Source organism: Gopherus evgoodei, chromosome 1, assembly GCF_007399415.2.
Source record: "Gopherus evgoodei ecotype Sinaloan lineage chromosome 1, rGopEvg1_v1.p, whole genome shotgun sequence".
NCBI lineage: Eukaryota > Metazoa > Chordata > Testudines > Testudinidae > Gopherus > Gopherus evgoodei.
Window position 1 is genome coordinate 15,391,774 of NC_044322.1, and position 18,369 is coordinate 15,410,142.

Consider the following 18,369-nt stretch of genomic DNA (forward strand, 5'->3'; position numbering starts at 1 on the left):
AGCTAGTGGTGGTAAGTACCTGGATGCTGGGGAAGGGGATTTGGAGCTGACATTGGGGCACAAGGGAAAGAGCTTTGGGATGGGGGCGGGGCTGGCCTGGTAGTGCTTTGCATGGCCACGAGTGACTGAATAGAGTCTGCTTGGTGCGCCAGGATTTTGTGCTTTTCTTCTTAGCCGCTGCATTTCTCTGGCGGAGCCTGCTTTCCCTTTCCCTCCAGTTTTTTACTCTCTCTGGCAGAGTGATCCATAACTGCTATCAGCATGTCGTCTTTGCTTTTTCGCGGCTTCTTCCTGAGGTTTTGTAGCCTCTGAGCAGTGGATGATACAGGCAGTCGAGTAGTCAAGGACACTTTTCAAAAGGCAAAAATGGCAACAGTTAACAGAGGCAGCATTGTTTATAATCTCACCCAGACAGTTATTCCCACACAGTGAAGGAGTTTACAGTCTTCACTTTAGCATACTTTTCCCATACCAAACAGAGTGCACATAACCCACAGGAGCCACAAAAGGGTGAGTAAGGGGGACTGATTGCTTCAGGGATGTGCAGGGGTGTGTGTGCTGGGGAAAACAAACTGCTGCAGGGGGCATCTACACTGAACAGTCTCCCAACATTTTCCACAGGACTTAATCCTGGAAGATATCTCGCTGCTGCGGGTCACCTGGGAAGAGCGGGAGGGTCTTCTACAGCAATGCGGATTCCGCCCTGGCCCCTATGCAGCTTGCCTGTGTGCAGCAATGGTTCCCCCACCCCTCGCGGCACAGTGGCGCGGATGCGTTAGCCTGACTGGGACAAGGACCACAGTGGCTCTCACTATAAACTTGCGCAAGTGCATTGCCCACGCTCTGGCTGAAACTTTTGAAGAGATTACCGAGGCCGATTACTGCGATGTGATAGACCACATCAATGGGCTATTCCATATCTAGGCATGCATGCATGCAGCCCTAACCTTCTCTCCTCTCCCGAAACATTTCCATCCTGAAAATAAAAGCCGCTTACTGGGAACCCGCTCCTCTGCTTGTCCTTCACCAAGTACCGGCTGCTGTGACTGGCTACCTTCCTCCTGGCTTGAGAAGAGCTCCTGGCTGCATGCCTCCTGGGACTCCGGGGTGTCTCCCTCCACCCCAGTACCCTCACTCTCACTTTCCTCCCCCCACTCTGAAGTGTCCATCGTGGTCGTCGAATTGGCAGTGGGGTCACCCCCCAAGTATCGCATCAAACTCCTTGTAAAAACGGCAGGTCGTGGGGGCAGCACCGGCGTGGCAGTTTCCCTCGCGGGCTTTGCAATAGACACTCCGCAGCTCCTTCACTTTAATCCTGCACTGCACCGCGTCCCAGTCATGGCCCCTTTCCAGCATGGCCCTTGAGATCTGCCCATAGGTATCATAATTCCTACAGCTGGAGCGCAACTGGGACTGCACAGCTTCCTCACCCCAAACACTGATGAGGTCCAGCAACTCGCCATTGCTCCATGCTGGGGCTCATTTGGCGCGTGGATGCATGGTCACCTGGAAAGATTCTGATTGCACTCCACACCTGGCTGAGCAAACAGGAAGGGGATTTTTAAAATTCCCGGGGCATTTAAAGGGTGGGTCACCTGAGGCCAGGGCAGTAGAGTGCAAACTGATGAGCAGAGTGGCTGAACAGGCATTCTGGAAGACCTCAGAATACTCTGGAGGACAATTACAGCACTTTTGGTGGCCACACTGGCGGAGCCATGCCGCATCACCAGCGCTGCAATCATTATTCCCCAGGCAGAGCAGGAGTACAGCCAGCGCTGCAGCCAGGGAGATGCAGCGCTGTATGTGCCTTCCAACTGTGGATGGTGAGTAAGTTGCAGTGCTGTAAACCCACCACCAGCGCTGCAAGTCTCCAGTGTAGCCATACCCTCACTCTCACATTCCTAAGCTTATCTCTGTCTTTTTGAGTCAGTATGTTAAGCTTTAAAACTCAGGTGCTGAAAGAGACCAACAGCATTTGTAGGTTTGGTCACAAAACAGGTTGTACAATAGTTGGCAGAGCAAGGGGATATTAGTCCTCCTGGAAAATGGAAGCTGTTTTGTGCAGCCAGAGCATTCTGTACTAGTGTAGCCAAGTCAGCATGTGAGAAGCTATCTTTGAATGATGAAATGGTAAAGATAGCAGCATTTATGAACTTTGATATTAAGGAAGACTGCACTTTTGAACAGGTTGGGCACTTTGTTAGTAGAGACCAGCACACATTCAATCTCTCTCCACCTGAGATAGAGAAGCTGCAAGAGGAGGTTGTTGATTACCAGTTGATGTAGAAATCAGATCCCCCTCAAGGTGTACGGGATGAGGCAGCAGTACAAACTGGCACATAACACTACTGTGCAATACAGGATGGACACTGCGTGGGCATATTTTAGCAATGTCAAAAGCCCTAGTGGTCTTCTGAAGTTCTCTTTACTGACCAGGAGTGCTAGGTTTGTCTTAGTTTTACCCCACTCAAATACAGAAAGGACCTGGGGATTACAGTAAATGAGACGGTGGATATGAGTCAACAGTGTGCCCTTGTTGCCAAGAAGGCTAACCGCATATTGGGCTGCATTAATAAGAGCATTGTCAGCAAATTGATGGAAGTGATTATTCCCCTCCATTCAGAACTGGTGAGGCCACATCTAGAGTATTCTATCCAGTTTTGGGCCCCCACCACGAAAAGGATGTGGACAAATTGGAGAGAGTCCAGTGGAGGACAATGAAAATGAGTAGGGGGCTGGGGCACATGACTTATGAGGAAAGGCTGAGGGAACCGGGTTTATTTAGTCTGCAAAAGATAAGAGGGGGGGGATTTGATAGCAGCCTTCAACTACCTGAAGGAGGTTTCCAAAGAGGATGGAGCTGAGCTGTTCTCAGTGGTGGCAGATGCCGGAACAAGGAGCAATGGTCTCAAGTTGCAGTAGAGGAGGTCTAGGTTGGACATTAGGAAAAACTATTTCACTAGGAGGGTGGTGAAGCACTGGAATGGGTTACCTAGGGAGGTGGTGGCCTCTCCATCTTTAGAGGTTTTTAAGGCCGAGCTTGATAAAGCCCTGGCTGGGATGATTTAGTTTGGGTTGATCCTGTTTCGAGCAGGGGATTGGACTAGATGACCTCCTGAGGTCTCTTCCAATCCTAATCTTCTATGATTCTGAGAGAGTGTTTAGTCTTGTTCGAATAAAATAAAACCATTTAAACCAAACCTTGGACTAGACAGGACACAGTCCTCTGTTATCCAAGTGACCTTGCAAATCCTTAGCCATGTTTCAAGTTATAAAAATAGGAAAGGGGGCCAACATGGCAATATAGCAAAGCATATGAATAAAATGTGAAACCAAATTAGATACTAAAAAACAATGTGGAATCTGAATCCTTTATATATGGTTTGTTAGATTCAAATTAATTCAATTATTTTACATTCATTTAATGTATTGTTTGGTTGTGTTTTATTTTAATTTAATTACTTTATTTTTTTATTTTGGAATCTGATTCTTTTAGTTTGCTGTAATTGTAATATGAGCAATAATATAGAAACCAAATAATATTTGTATTGTAAAGTGTTTTTCAAATGGATGATCACTATGACAAGGTGATATGCAAAATAAACATTGTAGTGATAAAAAGGGTTTTGTTAGGTTTAGTAAAAACAGTTAATTTTTGAATATTTCTCTTGTCCTGTCCACTAAACCAAGGGTTATGAACCCTGGTCTTCAAGGGCTCTCCAAGCATCCAGGTAGTTGTTCCAGTCCGCAATTAATTGTTTTTATTAAAATCTACTGGTTTGAATTAGGACATAGCATTTCCTATGTAATATTAAGCAGTGTACCTTTTAAAACAAACTATTAAGTGCTGGTTGGATTAAAAACCTGGACTAGGACCAAAGATGAGTGTCCGTGAATTAAGCAATAACCTAATACACCACAATGAAAGTCTCACTCTTTGGGACTGTAAATCTCATTCTTAAGGACAGCCAACCTTTGGCATCTCTGCAACTTCATTTTATCAATTTTGATTAAACAAACTAAGCAACCATTTAAAACCATTTATTTACATACAGATGCATGTGTAAGCAATTTTTCACCAAGTACAAAATTAAGTTACAAATAAACCGTGGAGCTTTATACAGTCATTCATCTTATCAGACAAAAGACATTCATTCCAAACACTGTTCTTACGCAACACATTTTAGCGGTCTTGGCAACAGAAACTTGAATACCATAGAAAAGCCAAATACTTGTGGTAGTTTATGATTCACAGTTTGGCAGTTTGATAATAGTATCTTTCCTTTTCAAAATAGGACATTCTCTTCCTTTGAGTTTTAGGGAGAAGTCTTAGAAAACGATGCATTTTCTATGATGAAATGGCTAAATAAGTATTTCTGTATTGGTGCCTGATCAACAACCAATGCATCATCCTCTCGTCATTGTGGCTGTGAGATTCAGACATTGAAACAAGAGGGTCTCACCTAAAATTCTGTACATTGTGCTAAGTCTGTGATCAGTGGAAAAACCCAGATGCGCACAGCAGTTATTTACAGAGCCATTTAGACTAGGAAAAAAATATTTCCACCTGGGAAATGCCTTCAATATTATTGGCATGGACATCTTCAGCAAAACGTCGCTATTGGCTTTTAAAAGGCTTTTTAAGCACAAGTTGAACCGTAGCGGATGGTACTCGGTTCATGCTTAAAAATTCTCTACTTTAATTTTGATTTAATATTGATCAGAACGGATGATAGTTTAGTTCTTTTAAAAAAAACCCTATGATCTTACTTTAAAAAAATCAACTTTTTATAGTAGACTACAGACACTTTAGAAGAAACAAGCTTATGCAAAAACTAGAGACCCCTAAAATCTGAACTTGCAACATGTAAAGTACAACCAACAACATGCTGGTTAGGCAATATTACAAAGAGAAACAATCAGACTCACAATATTAATGAATTCAAATATTAGCAGGAAAAGCTTTTCCTCACAGATCAAATGAAGTAGGAAAGCCTCAATCTACAATTTCAGGGGTGATCTGTGAGGCAAGATAAGACTGAAGCATAAATGAAAGAGGAGCAAAAAGGGTGTCTCTGCAGACTGACAGGAATGACTGGAACTGCTCCAGTTGAAGTTTTTCTTTGTCAATAGCTGTGAAAAATGAAATAGTAACATCTGTAATGCAACTTACTGTGCTAAAAATCCATGGCATGTATTTAAATATTTCTGGTTTCATGATCAGAGATATGCGTGTGGTTCAAAATGAATATTAACAAGATTCATGCCTTCTGGCTCACCCTATCAGATGACATCTTTCTGCCCCAAAATGTTGAAGAAAAATGAAATCTTAGTAAACTCTGACTGTTTGCTAAGAAGGCCAATTATAAGGAAAAGAGAAGACGGAGGGGGACATGATAGTTTTCAGGTATCTAAAAGGGTGTCATAAGGAGGAGGGAGAAGACTTCGTCATCTTAGCCTCTAAGGATAGAACAAGAAGCAATGGGCTTAAACTGCAGCAAGAGAGATTTAGGTTGGACATTAGGAAAAAAGGTTCCTAAGTGTCAGGGTGATTAAATACTGGAATAAATTGCCTAAGGAGGTTGTGGAATCTCCATCTCTTGAAATATTTAAGAGTAGGTTAGATAAATGTCTATCCGGGATGGTCTAGACAGTATTTGGCCCTGCCATGAGGGCAGGGGACTGCACTCGATGACCTCTCGAGGTCCCTTCCAGTCCTAGAATCTATGAATAAGGAATCTCTGTGAAATATTCTGCAAGTGTAGAGCAATGAGTAATGCATGAGTTCACTAAGTACACACACACACACACACACACACACACACCTTTAACAAACAATAAGTTTAGCTGTCACTCTACTGAAATGCGCAAAACAAAAAAAAAACAACACATTTCCCCCTCAAAAGCTCTCCTGGTGTGGAAGCCAAATTTTATTTATTTATTAAATCTATTGCCAACAGTATCTCATTGGACTTTAAACATATTCTTAACATTGCAGAAATAATGGCACAAATGCCAACTCCACACACGTCTGTCAATCTCTCATTGAGAAGTTTATGGAAACTATTACATCTACATATTAATGATTCATCCCACTGTGCAAAATAAACCCTCAAAAGTTTGAGTAGATTATGAAGGCCCACACACACACGCCCACCCACCCACCCACACACACCCATTTCTGCATTACTAATCACTGCTTTCTATCTTTGCAAACCACTGTCAGCAGCAAGGACATCAGCCTGCAGCCATTTTTACCAATGCTAAAGAAATTCAATAGCCATTAGCCACTAAACCCAGCCTTGCAGGAGCTAATTGCAATGGGTACAGCAAGAGCTGTTTTCCCAGCAGTGAATAGCATAGGCAGCCAAAGGGATTTAAAGAGAGTCACTTCAGGTATTCTATAGCATAGACTCGATGGTGTCTTCACAGACCGTGGCGTTGCAGTTTAGTAGGCTCTCAAAGTGCTCCTTCCAGCATTGTTTAATGGCCACATTGTTCTTGAGGGTGGAACCATCTTGGGAATGTAAAGGGGTTGGGCCTTTGGAGCGTGGCCCATATATAGTTTTTGTTGCTTGAAAGAAGCTTCTCGTGTCATCCTGGTCTACGAAACCCTGAGTCTCAGAGGGCTGCTCTTGCCACCACTTATTTTTGATGTCATGTCTCCTTTGGACTGTAAAAGCAGCAAAGAGTTCTGCAGCACCTTACAGACTAACAGACGTATCAGAGCATGAGCTTTCGTGGGTGAACACCCACTTCGTCAGATGAATTGTAGGCTTTAAGAATGGTCTTATTTGTTTAGGCTATACTTACAAGCGCCCCACTGGAAGATTCAAGGGGAGCCACTTACATGGCCTTCCAGCACCAGTGTATCCAGGACCACATCAATGCAAGGATCACAATTGAGAAAGCACAGAGGTTTGACCTTTAATCCATAAATTGACAAAATGTGGCTCAGACATTGGAAGATAAGAGCAAGGGGTTCTAGAGACTGAACAGAGGCCTAATGTCTCTAAAATGACCTCAGATTACAGCTGGGCAGCATTTATCAATATTGGAAATAAAGTAACTGGTTTTCTAACCAGCTCCTACTTTGGACTGTTACACTATGGGTGGCATAGAGGAGGAAAAGCGAGTTCTTCCTTTTCCCCAAGGAGATCCACAATGCCAAAGACATGCAATCATTTCCAGAACTGATGAGCCAAGAAAAAAAAATTCTTTGAATATTACATGCTGAAGGTATGGAGTCTATAACCACAAGCAACTTACCTTCAGAGAATGGAGCAGCCTAGACAAAGCAGTGTTTTGGTGACCTGTTTCCATTAATCACAGCATTTCCTATTATGCAACACTATTTTGTAGCCAGGAAAATGAACATCTTCCCCTCTAAGGATTTTGCCTGTTGGATCTATAAGCCAGGACTGTATCATATTCTCTAGAGCCTGATGCAAAACCAATGGCTTAGAGAACAGAAGTTCTTAACTCACTTTTAAAACATGCGTTTCCTAAATAGTAGAAACTTATAAGAACATAAGAACGGCCATACAGGGTCAGACCAAAGGTCCATCTAGCACAGTATCCTGTCTTCTGACAGTGGCCAATGCCAGGTGCACCAGAGGGAATGAACAGAACAGGTAATCACCAAGTGATCCATCCCCTGTTGCCTATTCCCAGTTTCTGGCAAACAAAGGCTAGGGAAACCATCCCTGCCTATCCTGGCTAATAGCCATGGATGGACCATGAACTTATCTAGATCTTTTTTGAACCCTGTTATAGTCTTGGCCTTCTCAACATCCGCTGGCAAAGAGATCCACAGGTTGACTGTGCATTCTGTGAAAAAATACTTCAGTTTCTTTTACACCTGCTGCCTCTTAATTTCATTTGGTGACACCTAGTTCTTGCGTTATGAGAAGGAGTAAATAACTCTTCCTTATTTACTTTCAATTATCCTTGAAACTGGCCACTTAAAGATGAGCATGCTGTTAAGGGCATCCACAGAAAGGCCTAGCTAATTTGTTCTCAGCTCCTTACTCAACTGGCTCTGATGTTGCTCAATGTGATGAAAACTTTTGTTAAAATTTAAAACAAAAAAACCAAAACGCTTACAGACACCGTGAATACATTTCTTTCCAGTAGTGACTGTGGGGCTTGCATGGTCAGAATGTGTTCAGTGTATGAAAATAAAAATTTCCCCTCCCCTTAATATCATACAATACAAAGTGGTCTAGTAATGCACTGCTTATGACTTGCAATGTATAACTCAGACTCATAGTCTTTAAGGTCAGAAGGGACCATTATGATCATCTAGTCTGACCTCCTGCACAATGCAGGCCACAGAATCTCACCCACCCACTCCTGTAACAAACCCCTAACCTATGTCTGAGTTACTGAAGTCCTCAAATCATGGTTTAAAGACCTCAAGGTGCAGAGAATCCTCCAGCAAGTGACCCATGTCACATGCTGCAGAGGAAGGCGAAAAGCCTCCAGGGCCTCTGTCAATCTGCCCTGGAGGAAAATTCCTTCCCGACCCCAAATATGCTGATCAGTTAAACCCTGAGCATGTGGGCAAGACTCACCAGCCAGCACCCAGAAAAGAATTCTCTGTAGTAACTCAGATCCCATCCCATCTAACATCCCATCACAGACTACTGGGCATACTTACCTGCTGATAATCAAAGATCAATTGCCAAATTAATAAGAGAGGTTTGAGGAAAATACTTGAGCATTTCATCCTTGGACGACAGGACACGAAAAACAAGCATAATGTGGCACCTGTAGCCCTTCATCACTTCACTCCTCCTGGCACCTTTATCGAGTACCTCTACCTTAGCAGTTGGTATACTATGTAGAAAAATCCAGGACGTGAAGACTAAGAATGTTTTTTTAAAATACTATGGTATTTTAGTGAGATGGCAGCATTATCCTACAGGGCATTTACCGCAACACTTAAGTGACCTGCAAAATCAGCTATGTAGGAACTAGATGGTCTTTAAGAGGTCAAACGAAACTGTACGTAAATTTAAGGGGTATTTTTAAAGGAAGTCAGTTAAGAAAGGAATCCTCCCTACTGGAGGTGCTTCTTAGTGCTGGCTTCACTGTATTACCTAGCACAAGAGAAACCACCGAGTCAAACAAATTTCTCTGTTGATTACACTGTAAGGGAAAAAAACTGACATGCGACGGCAGTCACTTTGTAATGCATATTTTCCTATCTTGATCCACAACACATACACTTCCCATCGAAAATCAAAGGCACAGTATGATAGAGCCCAAAATCTTTTTAGGAAAATGTGACAAAGCATTTTAAAAGACCATTTTTATTTTCAAGATTTACTTGTTGGCAGCTTTTTCATGTTAATACAAAAGGCCAGTCAACATCTTCAGCAAATAATACATGATATCGAGCTGATTAATGCTAAGTTACAATGTATCACAGCCACAAAGTTACCGAGAGTTTTAGCCCCATTCAGGTCAATAAAACTGATACCAAACATTTAAGAATGATTTGCTATGTATGCATCCAACCTCTTTTCCAATTTTGCTTTAACATCAATGTGTAAAGTCCATGGCCCTAGAGGTGTAATATAACAAATACCATAGTGCTTCCACATTAGAGGTTTTATATAAAGAACTTGCCGAGGCAAATAGTTATACATACATTGGAGTCTGAGACTTAGAGTACAAAGTAACAAGAAAATTAAATGAGTCTATGGTCATGGATCCCAAAGCTACTATAATACAGAGTCGATGCCAAATTGGTACTTTGAATTGCTTCTCCAAGGTACAGTTTCATAAGATGATCACTGGATGAGTAAGACACAAAATTATTAACACCACCACTTGCTGCCATTTTCACTTAAGCTTAAAAAAAAACATACAAAATTGTATGCTTGCTTCTCAAGCAAGACCTGTAACTACAAGCTTTCATTACTCAAACACACTGGGCTGCCATCTAAACTGTGCTCTGTCTTTGAACCCTTACACATGATCAGTGCAAGCACAATATTTTGGTCAGATCTGATCTGTTTACAACTCCATCAGTCAGTATTCTCAAAACTAGTTCATTACGTTAGGAAATTACTGTTTATAGAGCTTTTTTGACTCAAGAAAAAAAGTCTTTTCACCCCCACAATTGACATCAGGGAAGCACAGTCCTTATCCACTATGTTCAGGCTGAGAAAAAGAGGTAAAGATATTTTATGGACAGTGCTTATTAGCATACTTTCACTACTTACTCTAAGTTACACATTCAGAGGACAGTAATGTAAGAAAACTAGGTTTGGTCTATGAAATATTCAGCTGAAGTACTAGCACCAAACGAAGTGACTAAGCCAGTATCCATATCTTTTTCCAAACTGTTGTTTGTTTGGAAATGTTGATATATATATTTTTAATTCCAAGTTCATGAAAGTGCCTGCGGATGAGAGATATAACACTAATTCAAAACATACAATTGAGTCCTGCATCAGGATGCTGTGGGCATATACACATCCTAAGCATTCATTTGGCTGGCAGCCTGGAAGAATGCCAGTACTGTATAGTCCAAGGCTTCAAAAGTTCATCTTTCTTTAAAAAGGCCAAACATGTGCTGCAAAAGAGATCCCGCATTCTTCCGTATCATCCAGGGAGGCTGTTCTGATCTCCAACAGAAAGTGATGTAGCAGCCCATGTTCTGGATTTGAATGAACAGCTTGTGCAAACTATTTTTCCTAACCAACTCCAGAGACTGCAAAAAAGATTAAACCATATTATATTCTGCTATGTTGACCTGGAGGTGGAGCGGCCAGCCTGCCATGCTTTAAGATCAGGAACCTCACTTAGGTGTGAGTCAGATGGGTCAAAGTGGCAGGAATTGCCTTCACTGAGATAAATCTCAGCAAAAAACCTCTTGGCCCATTTGGGGTGAATCTTGGGCCAGCCCTTAATTGAAATTGCAGCAAGTCAAATAGCTGATACTTTTCCCCTCTCCTGGTAACGGGGAAGCCACATTGTTCACAAGCGTATTCTGTCTTGCCTCACTGATCAGCCGGCAAGCTAAGTCCAGAAAGAGTTTTTCCACATTATCAGATTCTTTAGCAGAAGTTTCCAGATAGTACATGTTTTGGGCCTCTGAAAATTCTTCAGCTCTTTGTTTGGAGACTTCTCTTTTCTCGGCTAAATCAATCTTATTACCTGAATTAATACAATATTTTAAGAAAAGGAATTAATTTGACTTGTAAGACAAAACCAACAGAAATTGATCTGGAAGAAAGGCATCATTTGTCACCATGTGTCTCGCGTTAGGTTCTTTATTTTAAACAAACTGTTCATCTTATAAAGCTACAAAACTAAATGCTCCCTCTCCTGTCCCCCAAAAGAGTGAAGTCTCTGATAGACAACCAAGTCTTTTTAATATTAGCTCGTTTCATGGAATTTTCCCCAAGAACACGCAAGCCATTTAGCATTAATTTAGTGCTAATGCCTCTGTTTAATATCAATTGGCATTAAAGGATTTCCCTTTTAATGTCTATTGAACAATCACTGGTTCTTGCTCCAAGGAGCACTTAAAATGTCAATTATTGCATGTGGGGGTGCCAAACGCAATATTTTTTTCATATAATTATGAGCTTTAACTGCTCTCCAGTTTTAATTACAGATTTTTGTTCATTATATGGTTACTGAACATGAAGAATGAATGGGTGCTGGAAAGCTGTTAGAACTAGGTGAGGTTAGAACTAGAACTCAGGGAGATTTCATTTTTAGCTTATGGCAGAACAGATCAACATTTGTGTAGGGAATAAACCAACAAATGATTAATCTGATATTAACTGCACTTGGTTTGGGAAGAGGTGGGAGTTGAGGAAAGGATCCCTTTCCACTGCCATCATTTCCATCCAACAACCTCTCCTTTACAATGTAATGGTTCATGGACATACTTTATATGCAGTTACATTTATAGAGAGTTAATAAGTGATTACTAGAGTATATAAGCATCTTACCAAGTTACAATGGTTATAAGCACATCAGTAGAAGGTGAAACAGATGGTTATAATCAACCTATTGGATTCTAGCAATTTATTAGCACATTATTGTTTATTAACTTTTTATAAACTATTTATAAAATATTCTGTACCTTTAATCTACAGTGTGAATGGTTTCTTGTCACAGAACCTCCATACATTTTAGCTTGCATTGTTAGTGTGCATTAGGGCACTTAAGAGTCTGGGATAAGGGTCTTTTTAATTGTTTTTAAATCCAAATAAAGACTAAACACACCAGATTATTCTGTAGAATTGTCCTATCTACTCTTTAAATGTTAAGCTATTTGAGCGAGAGAGAATCTTGCTGTTGAATAACCATTCAATCCACCAGCTGACTAACCCTTTCCATCATTCTTCAGCTATGCTAAGACCTAGTCCCTGGACCAAGTCCCTGAAAAGTGATGTTTTGACTACCGGATTTGGAAAACAAAGTGCAGCATTGCAAAATGGTAATGGGCCTCATCACTGGGTATACATTGGTGCCCATTTCTCATAGCAAACTGTTGTCTGATGGCTGGATTTGCTTCATCTCAAGCAAAGGCACGTTACTCAACATGGCATTTTCTTCATTTATATATTTTTTCAATTCTCTAAAAATCCATGTGAAATTCTGATTTAGTACCAGTGGAAGGTGTAGCCTCATGGCCCTGGAGACAGAGCCTTCTGTTTATTCACAGGACAGGGATGGGTACAGACACAGCACATGCTCTTCTTCACTGCCCTGCACTATGCCTCAGTAATGAGGGAGAGGAGGAAGACACTCCAGGCTCCATATGCCCACTGAGTCTTTGACCTGTCTGCTGAGAATGCCAATTGGAATGGTAGTTTTTGTGATGCCAACACCTGCCACTGCAACAGAACTAAGGCCATCAAAGCATAACAACTTTCAGCCACTACCAACCTTATCTAGATATGAACTGGAAACCTAGAGGTGTAAAGCTCCATTTACTCTTTCTAAACTGCGGCTGCAGTCAAAGCCATGGGGCTAAATAACCAAATACAGTGGAAGGGAAAGTGAAACAATCATTAAATGATTCTGGGTTTGTTTGGGCTTTCTACCTAAACACACCCCACCATGCTGAACAACCTTATATGGCTTAAGATGGTCAACACTTTGAGAAGCAGCAGTTGCTTTTCTGAGTTGTATTATTGGTGCATTGGCTTTACGTATTGGAGGAGTCATTCAGCTACAGAAGTTGTCTTGGCAGTTTCACTCAGGTGAATGGCTTTGCAGTAAGATTCTACAGCGATATAGGTACAGAACCTACTGGCATCAAGAGGTGTCCAGTCCAGTATATTGGAGGAGATCCTGGCACAATGAGATAAAACAAATGCAGTATTTTCCATTGCTAATACCTCTATCTGCCAATGACCCTAGTCAAACTCCAGATGGACATGGGTGATTATTCTCTCCTGGCGAAATGAGCTCTTATAAAAAGCACAGTCCTCACTTACCCACTAGCACAGTTATGACCTTATTGCTGGCGTACTGTTCTATTTCTCTCAGCCATTCGGGAAGGCATCGGAAGGATTCTTCACAGGTTATGTCATAGGTCAATATTAATGCATTAGCGCTGCGATAATAACTCTGCGTAATGGACCGGAATCTCTCCTGCCCTGCCGTGTCCCAGATCTGCAGCTTTTGGCACAACAGGAAGGAAAGAAAGGGGAGGAGAAAATATATATATATATTTTTTTTTTAAAAAGCATTAAACCATCCGTTACTTAGCAACAGGGCAGCACCTAAATGATGGGAAATCAGGTAACTTTTAATCCCTTTGGCTCCTTCTTCCACTCCACCCCCCATTTTTGTTTCTGTTCCTACATCTAAAGATTTAAATTCAAGGCACTCCGTCAGCTGGCATTCCAGCTGATTTCCCTTGGAAGCAGCAGGTCTGGAAGCTTTCATGTGACTCTAGGGTGACCAGATGTCCTGATTTTATAGGGACAGTCCCGATTTGGGGGTCTTTTTCTTATATAGGCTCCTATTACCCCCCACCCCCACCTCAACTTTCACACTTGCAGTCTGGTCACCCTGTGTGACTGTGAGCATTTCAGCAAGCAGTGAGTGGAAGCAGTAAGCCGTGCTGGCTTGGGATTCTAATGCTGGTATTACAGGGGGAAAACAAATGCCCCCTGCATTGCGGACAATGACAACAGCTGAAAAACAAAGACAAAACATCTCCCCCAGCTGCAAACAAAGTTATCCCATTTCAAATGAAGAGTGAGGGAGGAGGGTGAGGAGAGAAACCATCAGAAAGAACAAACAGCGTGGGCTTGTGTCTGAACTTTCAGCCAAGCATCTCAAGGTTCGTGCTCTGCATAGGCTTGCACAGGTCACCTCACTGCTGTCTGTCCCCAGTCTGGAGCTGCAAGGAAGGGTATATAACCACTTACCTACATCAAAGGGGTTGTTGATGCTCTTTGAGCTCTTGAAAGGTAACAGAGTAGAAGTACTATCATTTACACCATCATCTTGGGGGGGGGGAAGAGAGGGATTTTAAAATAACATTGGCCCTGATCCTGTAGGGAGCTCTGTGTCCGACCACGGGTCTGCCTACACAGTGATCATTGCAGGACTGGGTCCCTAAAATCATGTCCGCTGGTCAATGGCATTTCAGATTAGTCGCAAGATAACAAGTGACCTCAATCCACACTAAAACAGAAAAGTGCTTAATTGGACCATGACCAGAAAGGACCCACACTGCAGCCCATGTTTACACTGGGAAAATTAACCAACAATTTCAAAATGGTTCTAACGTGGTTCAGCTAATCTGGTATTAAATTGGGGGAAAAGTATGTAAGCATGGCTCAGATGAGAGAACCATTTTCACCGAGGTTTAGTAAATCTGTTGAAATGCCAGTCTAATCAAAATGGTATCAACCACTATAGCTACACCTAAACCAGTATTCAACCCAGTCTGAAGTTTGGAGTAAGTTACCTCTCCACTCTAGGCAAAGCTTTTAAGATTCTGAATTCTTAACTGAAGCTCTGTAGCAAGATGCCATTGGCAAGAAGAGCTCAAAAAAAACCAAACAAGTACATGCGGAAAGGTAGATGCAAACAGAGCCTACCAGGAATTTCCTAGGGCTTAGCAGAAATGTAGGAAGGCTTTGCTAGCAAAGCTACATTATTACTGAATGAACAGACGTTGTAGAGGCCCTGTAGAAATCATGATTATAGTATGTTTTACTGAGAAAAGGCCTAGAAACCTGGAAGTTCTGTCTGCTCTACACAAACAAGGATGATCTCCTGCTGCTCTTCATAACAGTAATGCTAGAATGCTAGTGGCCATATTTCCTTTCTGCCACTGGTGTACAGGGTACTGTGCATTGGTTGCTTGCCACCATGAGCACAGAGTGGGCTGTTTTCTGCTGCATATATTGAGATTACAAAATATCCTTTGGAGGAATTCAGCCATCAACATCTGCCTTTGCAGCACATTTGCCTACGCCTGCAACACATTTCTTGACTATATTCTAGTAAGTAAATCTAGAGGTATCAGTTGACCTTAAAATTTCTCCAAATCATTGGTCTCATGCCTAAACACAACTGCCTCATGAAACAAAAATGTATAATTTTTATCAGTTGTTAAACTGATGAACTTTTGGGGATCTAGAATAAAAGCCAATTTTGTTTTAATGTGGTCAATGATTCATAATGTCTCAAATTTCAATATTTGAACTCAATGGGGCACTTCTCTATTCCTGGCTTTGGTTTCTAAAGTGCCTATCACCATATCTGAACATCTGAATGGTTGAAATCTGATCAGAAAAATCAACGTTTTGGTGATCTTTGGTGGAAAAGTTAAAGTCAATGGGAATTTTTCCTGTACTCAGCAGACCACGACAGAGTGAACAAAACTTAAAAGATTCTAGCTCAAGGGGAACATGGAAGTTAAATTGTGTCAATCACAGCATTACAGGTAATCTATATTATATTAGCTTCTGAGAGATGAGAGCCCCACTTAGCACATTATCTGATTCCAGGCCCTAGGGTTTGACTTTGAAAAGCTGCCTTTGATTTTATGGAGAGAAAATTAATTGTGTTACCAATTCCCAGCACTCAGGCATCACACTGCCTGGTCTGTTGGCAAATACTGTTTAGATAGCTAAGTATTCAGAACTGCAGTAAAGTGGGATGCAAAATTGTAAGCACAGTTCCTTACGGGTGCAAGTCAGGTGTCAGGGTGGATCTGCTTTAAAAATCAGGGTCTTTGTAATTTGTTTTTGTTTCTGTGGATTTGATGTTTCGGCTACTTTAATAATGGTTTACTGATGTGTATACACTTTGTATTTCTGCAGGATACTCTAGGGATGACCTCTCTGAACTGAAAATGGCTTTTTGATGAGGATGTTCTATCACACCAACATGATGAACTTTGAAATTGGAAGAAACTGCTTTGGGGAACAACAGGACAGAAGCTCCTGTGATTGGATTTAGCTGTCATTCCACCCCCTTGCTGGATATTTAAGTTAGAAGAAAAGCCCTAGAATTTGTGTTCATTGATAAAAATCTGCTTTCAGCCAAAATGTGTGTGTCTGTTTTTATCACTGTTCAGCTTATCTCTGCCAAAGTAAGTGAATTTACCATCTATATTTTTCCATTTTATGGTCTTCCTAGGGAAGTCAAAGGATGTTGCCTGACTTACACATGAGAACACAAAGTTATCTGGATGTTATTTCTTGGGGAAGCATCCTACAGGCTGTAGGCACTCTGTGGGTGCTCAGCACCCACTGGTAGCCCTGTGGATCAACACCTCCCTCCCCCCAAACCCTCCTATCTGCTGGCAGGCCTCACCGATCAGCTCCTCCCTCCCAGCACCTCCTGCCTGCTGTGATCAGTTGTTCAGTGGCAAGCAGGAGGTGCTTGGAGGGGGGGAGCAGGATTAGGAAAAGGTGGGAGAGGGGGCAGAAGGGGCAAAGGCAGGAAAGAGGCTGAGCGGGGATGACAGCTTGGGGGAAGGAGTGGGGTGGGGGCGGGATCTGGGGTGGAACAGGAGTCGAGCCCCCCCTGGAACTGGAGAAGTCAGTGCCTCTGCTACAGGCCTCAATCTCTAAATTCATAGATAGGAATAATTCTGTTGAGTTCAATGAGACCACCCCTGTGTGTAAAGTTAAGCACATCCTTAAATGATTGCAGGATTGGGATTATGCCTGATTACCCCTTTAGCTGCTATCCACTTATCTTGAATTTATTTTTGTAACCTTTTAGGCATTAATCAGATCTCTATAGAATAGGTGTGGTTTGAGTCTTTTTTAATTTTGATTTTGTCAGAAAAGATCAGGAAGTCCAAAAAACTAACCTTGGATCACAGAGAGTTTCATACGCTGTATCACATAAAAGGATATGAAGCAATTCAGAACGCCCTTGTCTTGCTTTTCACATTGAGGTCTCTCCCTGAGCTTTCTTCACTATTCTTCAAAACTGAGATGATTTCTAAAGAAGTCTCACGTTAGCAAGTCTGTCTGTACAGATTTTGGAATGCAATCCTAAAAGTTCTAAAGACATTGTCTCAAGCAATCCTGAATACCAAGAACTGCCCTATAAATAGTTCTGTTCTCTCAACTTAGCACTTAACAGTGGTGCAAGGAGGTGGGTGGAGTCACAACCTGGGAGCTTTGCAATGAGCTTATAGGCAGAGAAGTCTCTAGTTTGAGTGACATGTCATTTTTATATCTCTACTTTGCATGCCTGAGTCACACCTGCTTTTCTTGCTAATATACAAGTATTTACTCCCGTTAGCGCTGTTGAGCAAATACAGCTGTGGGAGAGTAAGGTGGATTCTATTCTGCCTCACACATCAAGAAAAATCAATTAAGTTCCGCTTGCAGAATCTCTTACTACCAATGCTGGTGCAAGAGGCAGAAAGAACCCAGCTTGACTTTCAGACCCCAAGTAGTGACTGGCAGTTAAATCTGCAGGGCCAGTTTTCCCTTTCAGTTACACAAGTTTCACGCTGGTTTAACTCCACTGACCGACTTAAATGTAGTTGTTCTTGATTTACACCAGTGTGAGAGAAAAATCTGGCTCAGCATCTTTGGATCAGGACCATATAGAGAATGAACATGAGAATTCTTCACTCCTAAATGTTACCTGTCAATAGCACTGCTAAACATAATATAACCATATCTAATTGTAGGCTGCTTGAAATAAGGGTTGACTTTGTGTGTGTGTGTGTGTGTGTGTGTGTGTGTGTGTGTGTGTGTGTGTGTGTGTGTGTGTGTGTGTGTTCTAGCTAGCTATCTAATCACACACACACACTCTCTAATTCAAGTGTTTCAGGTGACCCTATCTAGATAGGCTGGGCTGTGTCTGCTTTGTACAGATTCTTGGCCTACAAGTCGT

At 41.9% G+C, this 18,369-nt stretch overlaps 1 protein-coding gene and 1 long non-coding RNA gene across 5 annotated transcripts in view; one reads left to right on the top strand and one right to left on the bottom strand.

The window, feature by feature from the left end:
* Positions 1-1,786: 1,786 nt before the first annotated feature.
* On the top strand, positions 1,787-16,994 carry LOC115649555. The gene is made up of 3 exons (XR_003999872.1): positions 1,787-1,823; positions 12,380-12,469; positions 16,326-16,994. It is a non-coding gene; the product is annotated as an uncharacterized LOC115649555 (long non-coding RNA).
* RAB30 (RAB30, member RAS oncogene family) overlaps positions 9,302-18,369 on the bottom strand; it is a 75,345-nt gene continuing 66,277 nt past the window's right edge. For all 4 annotated transcript variants that reach the window (XM_030558436.1, XM_030558442.1, XM_030558444.1 and 1 more), the window contains 2 exons: positions 13,476-13,659; positions 9,302-11,172 (listed from right to left, as the gene is read on the bottom strand). In XM_030558436.1, coding sequence (XP_030414296.1) covers positions 10,922-11,172; positions 13,476-13,659 — 435 coding nt within the window. In that variant the 3' untranslated portion in view covers positions 9,302-10,921. The remainder of the gene's footprint in view (positions 11,173-13,475; positions 13,660-18,369) is intronic.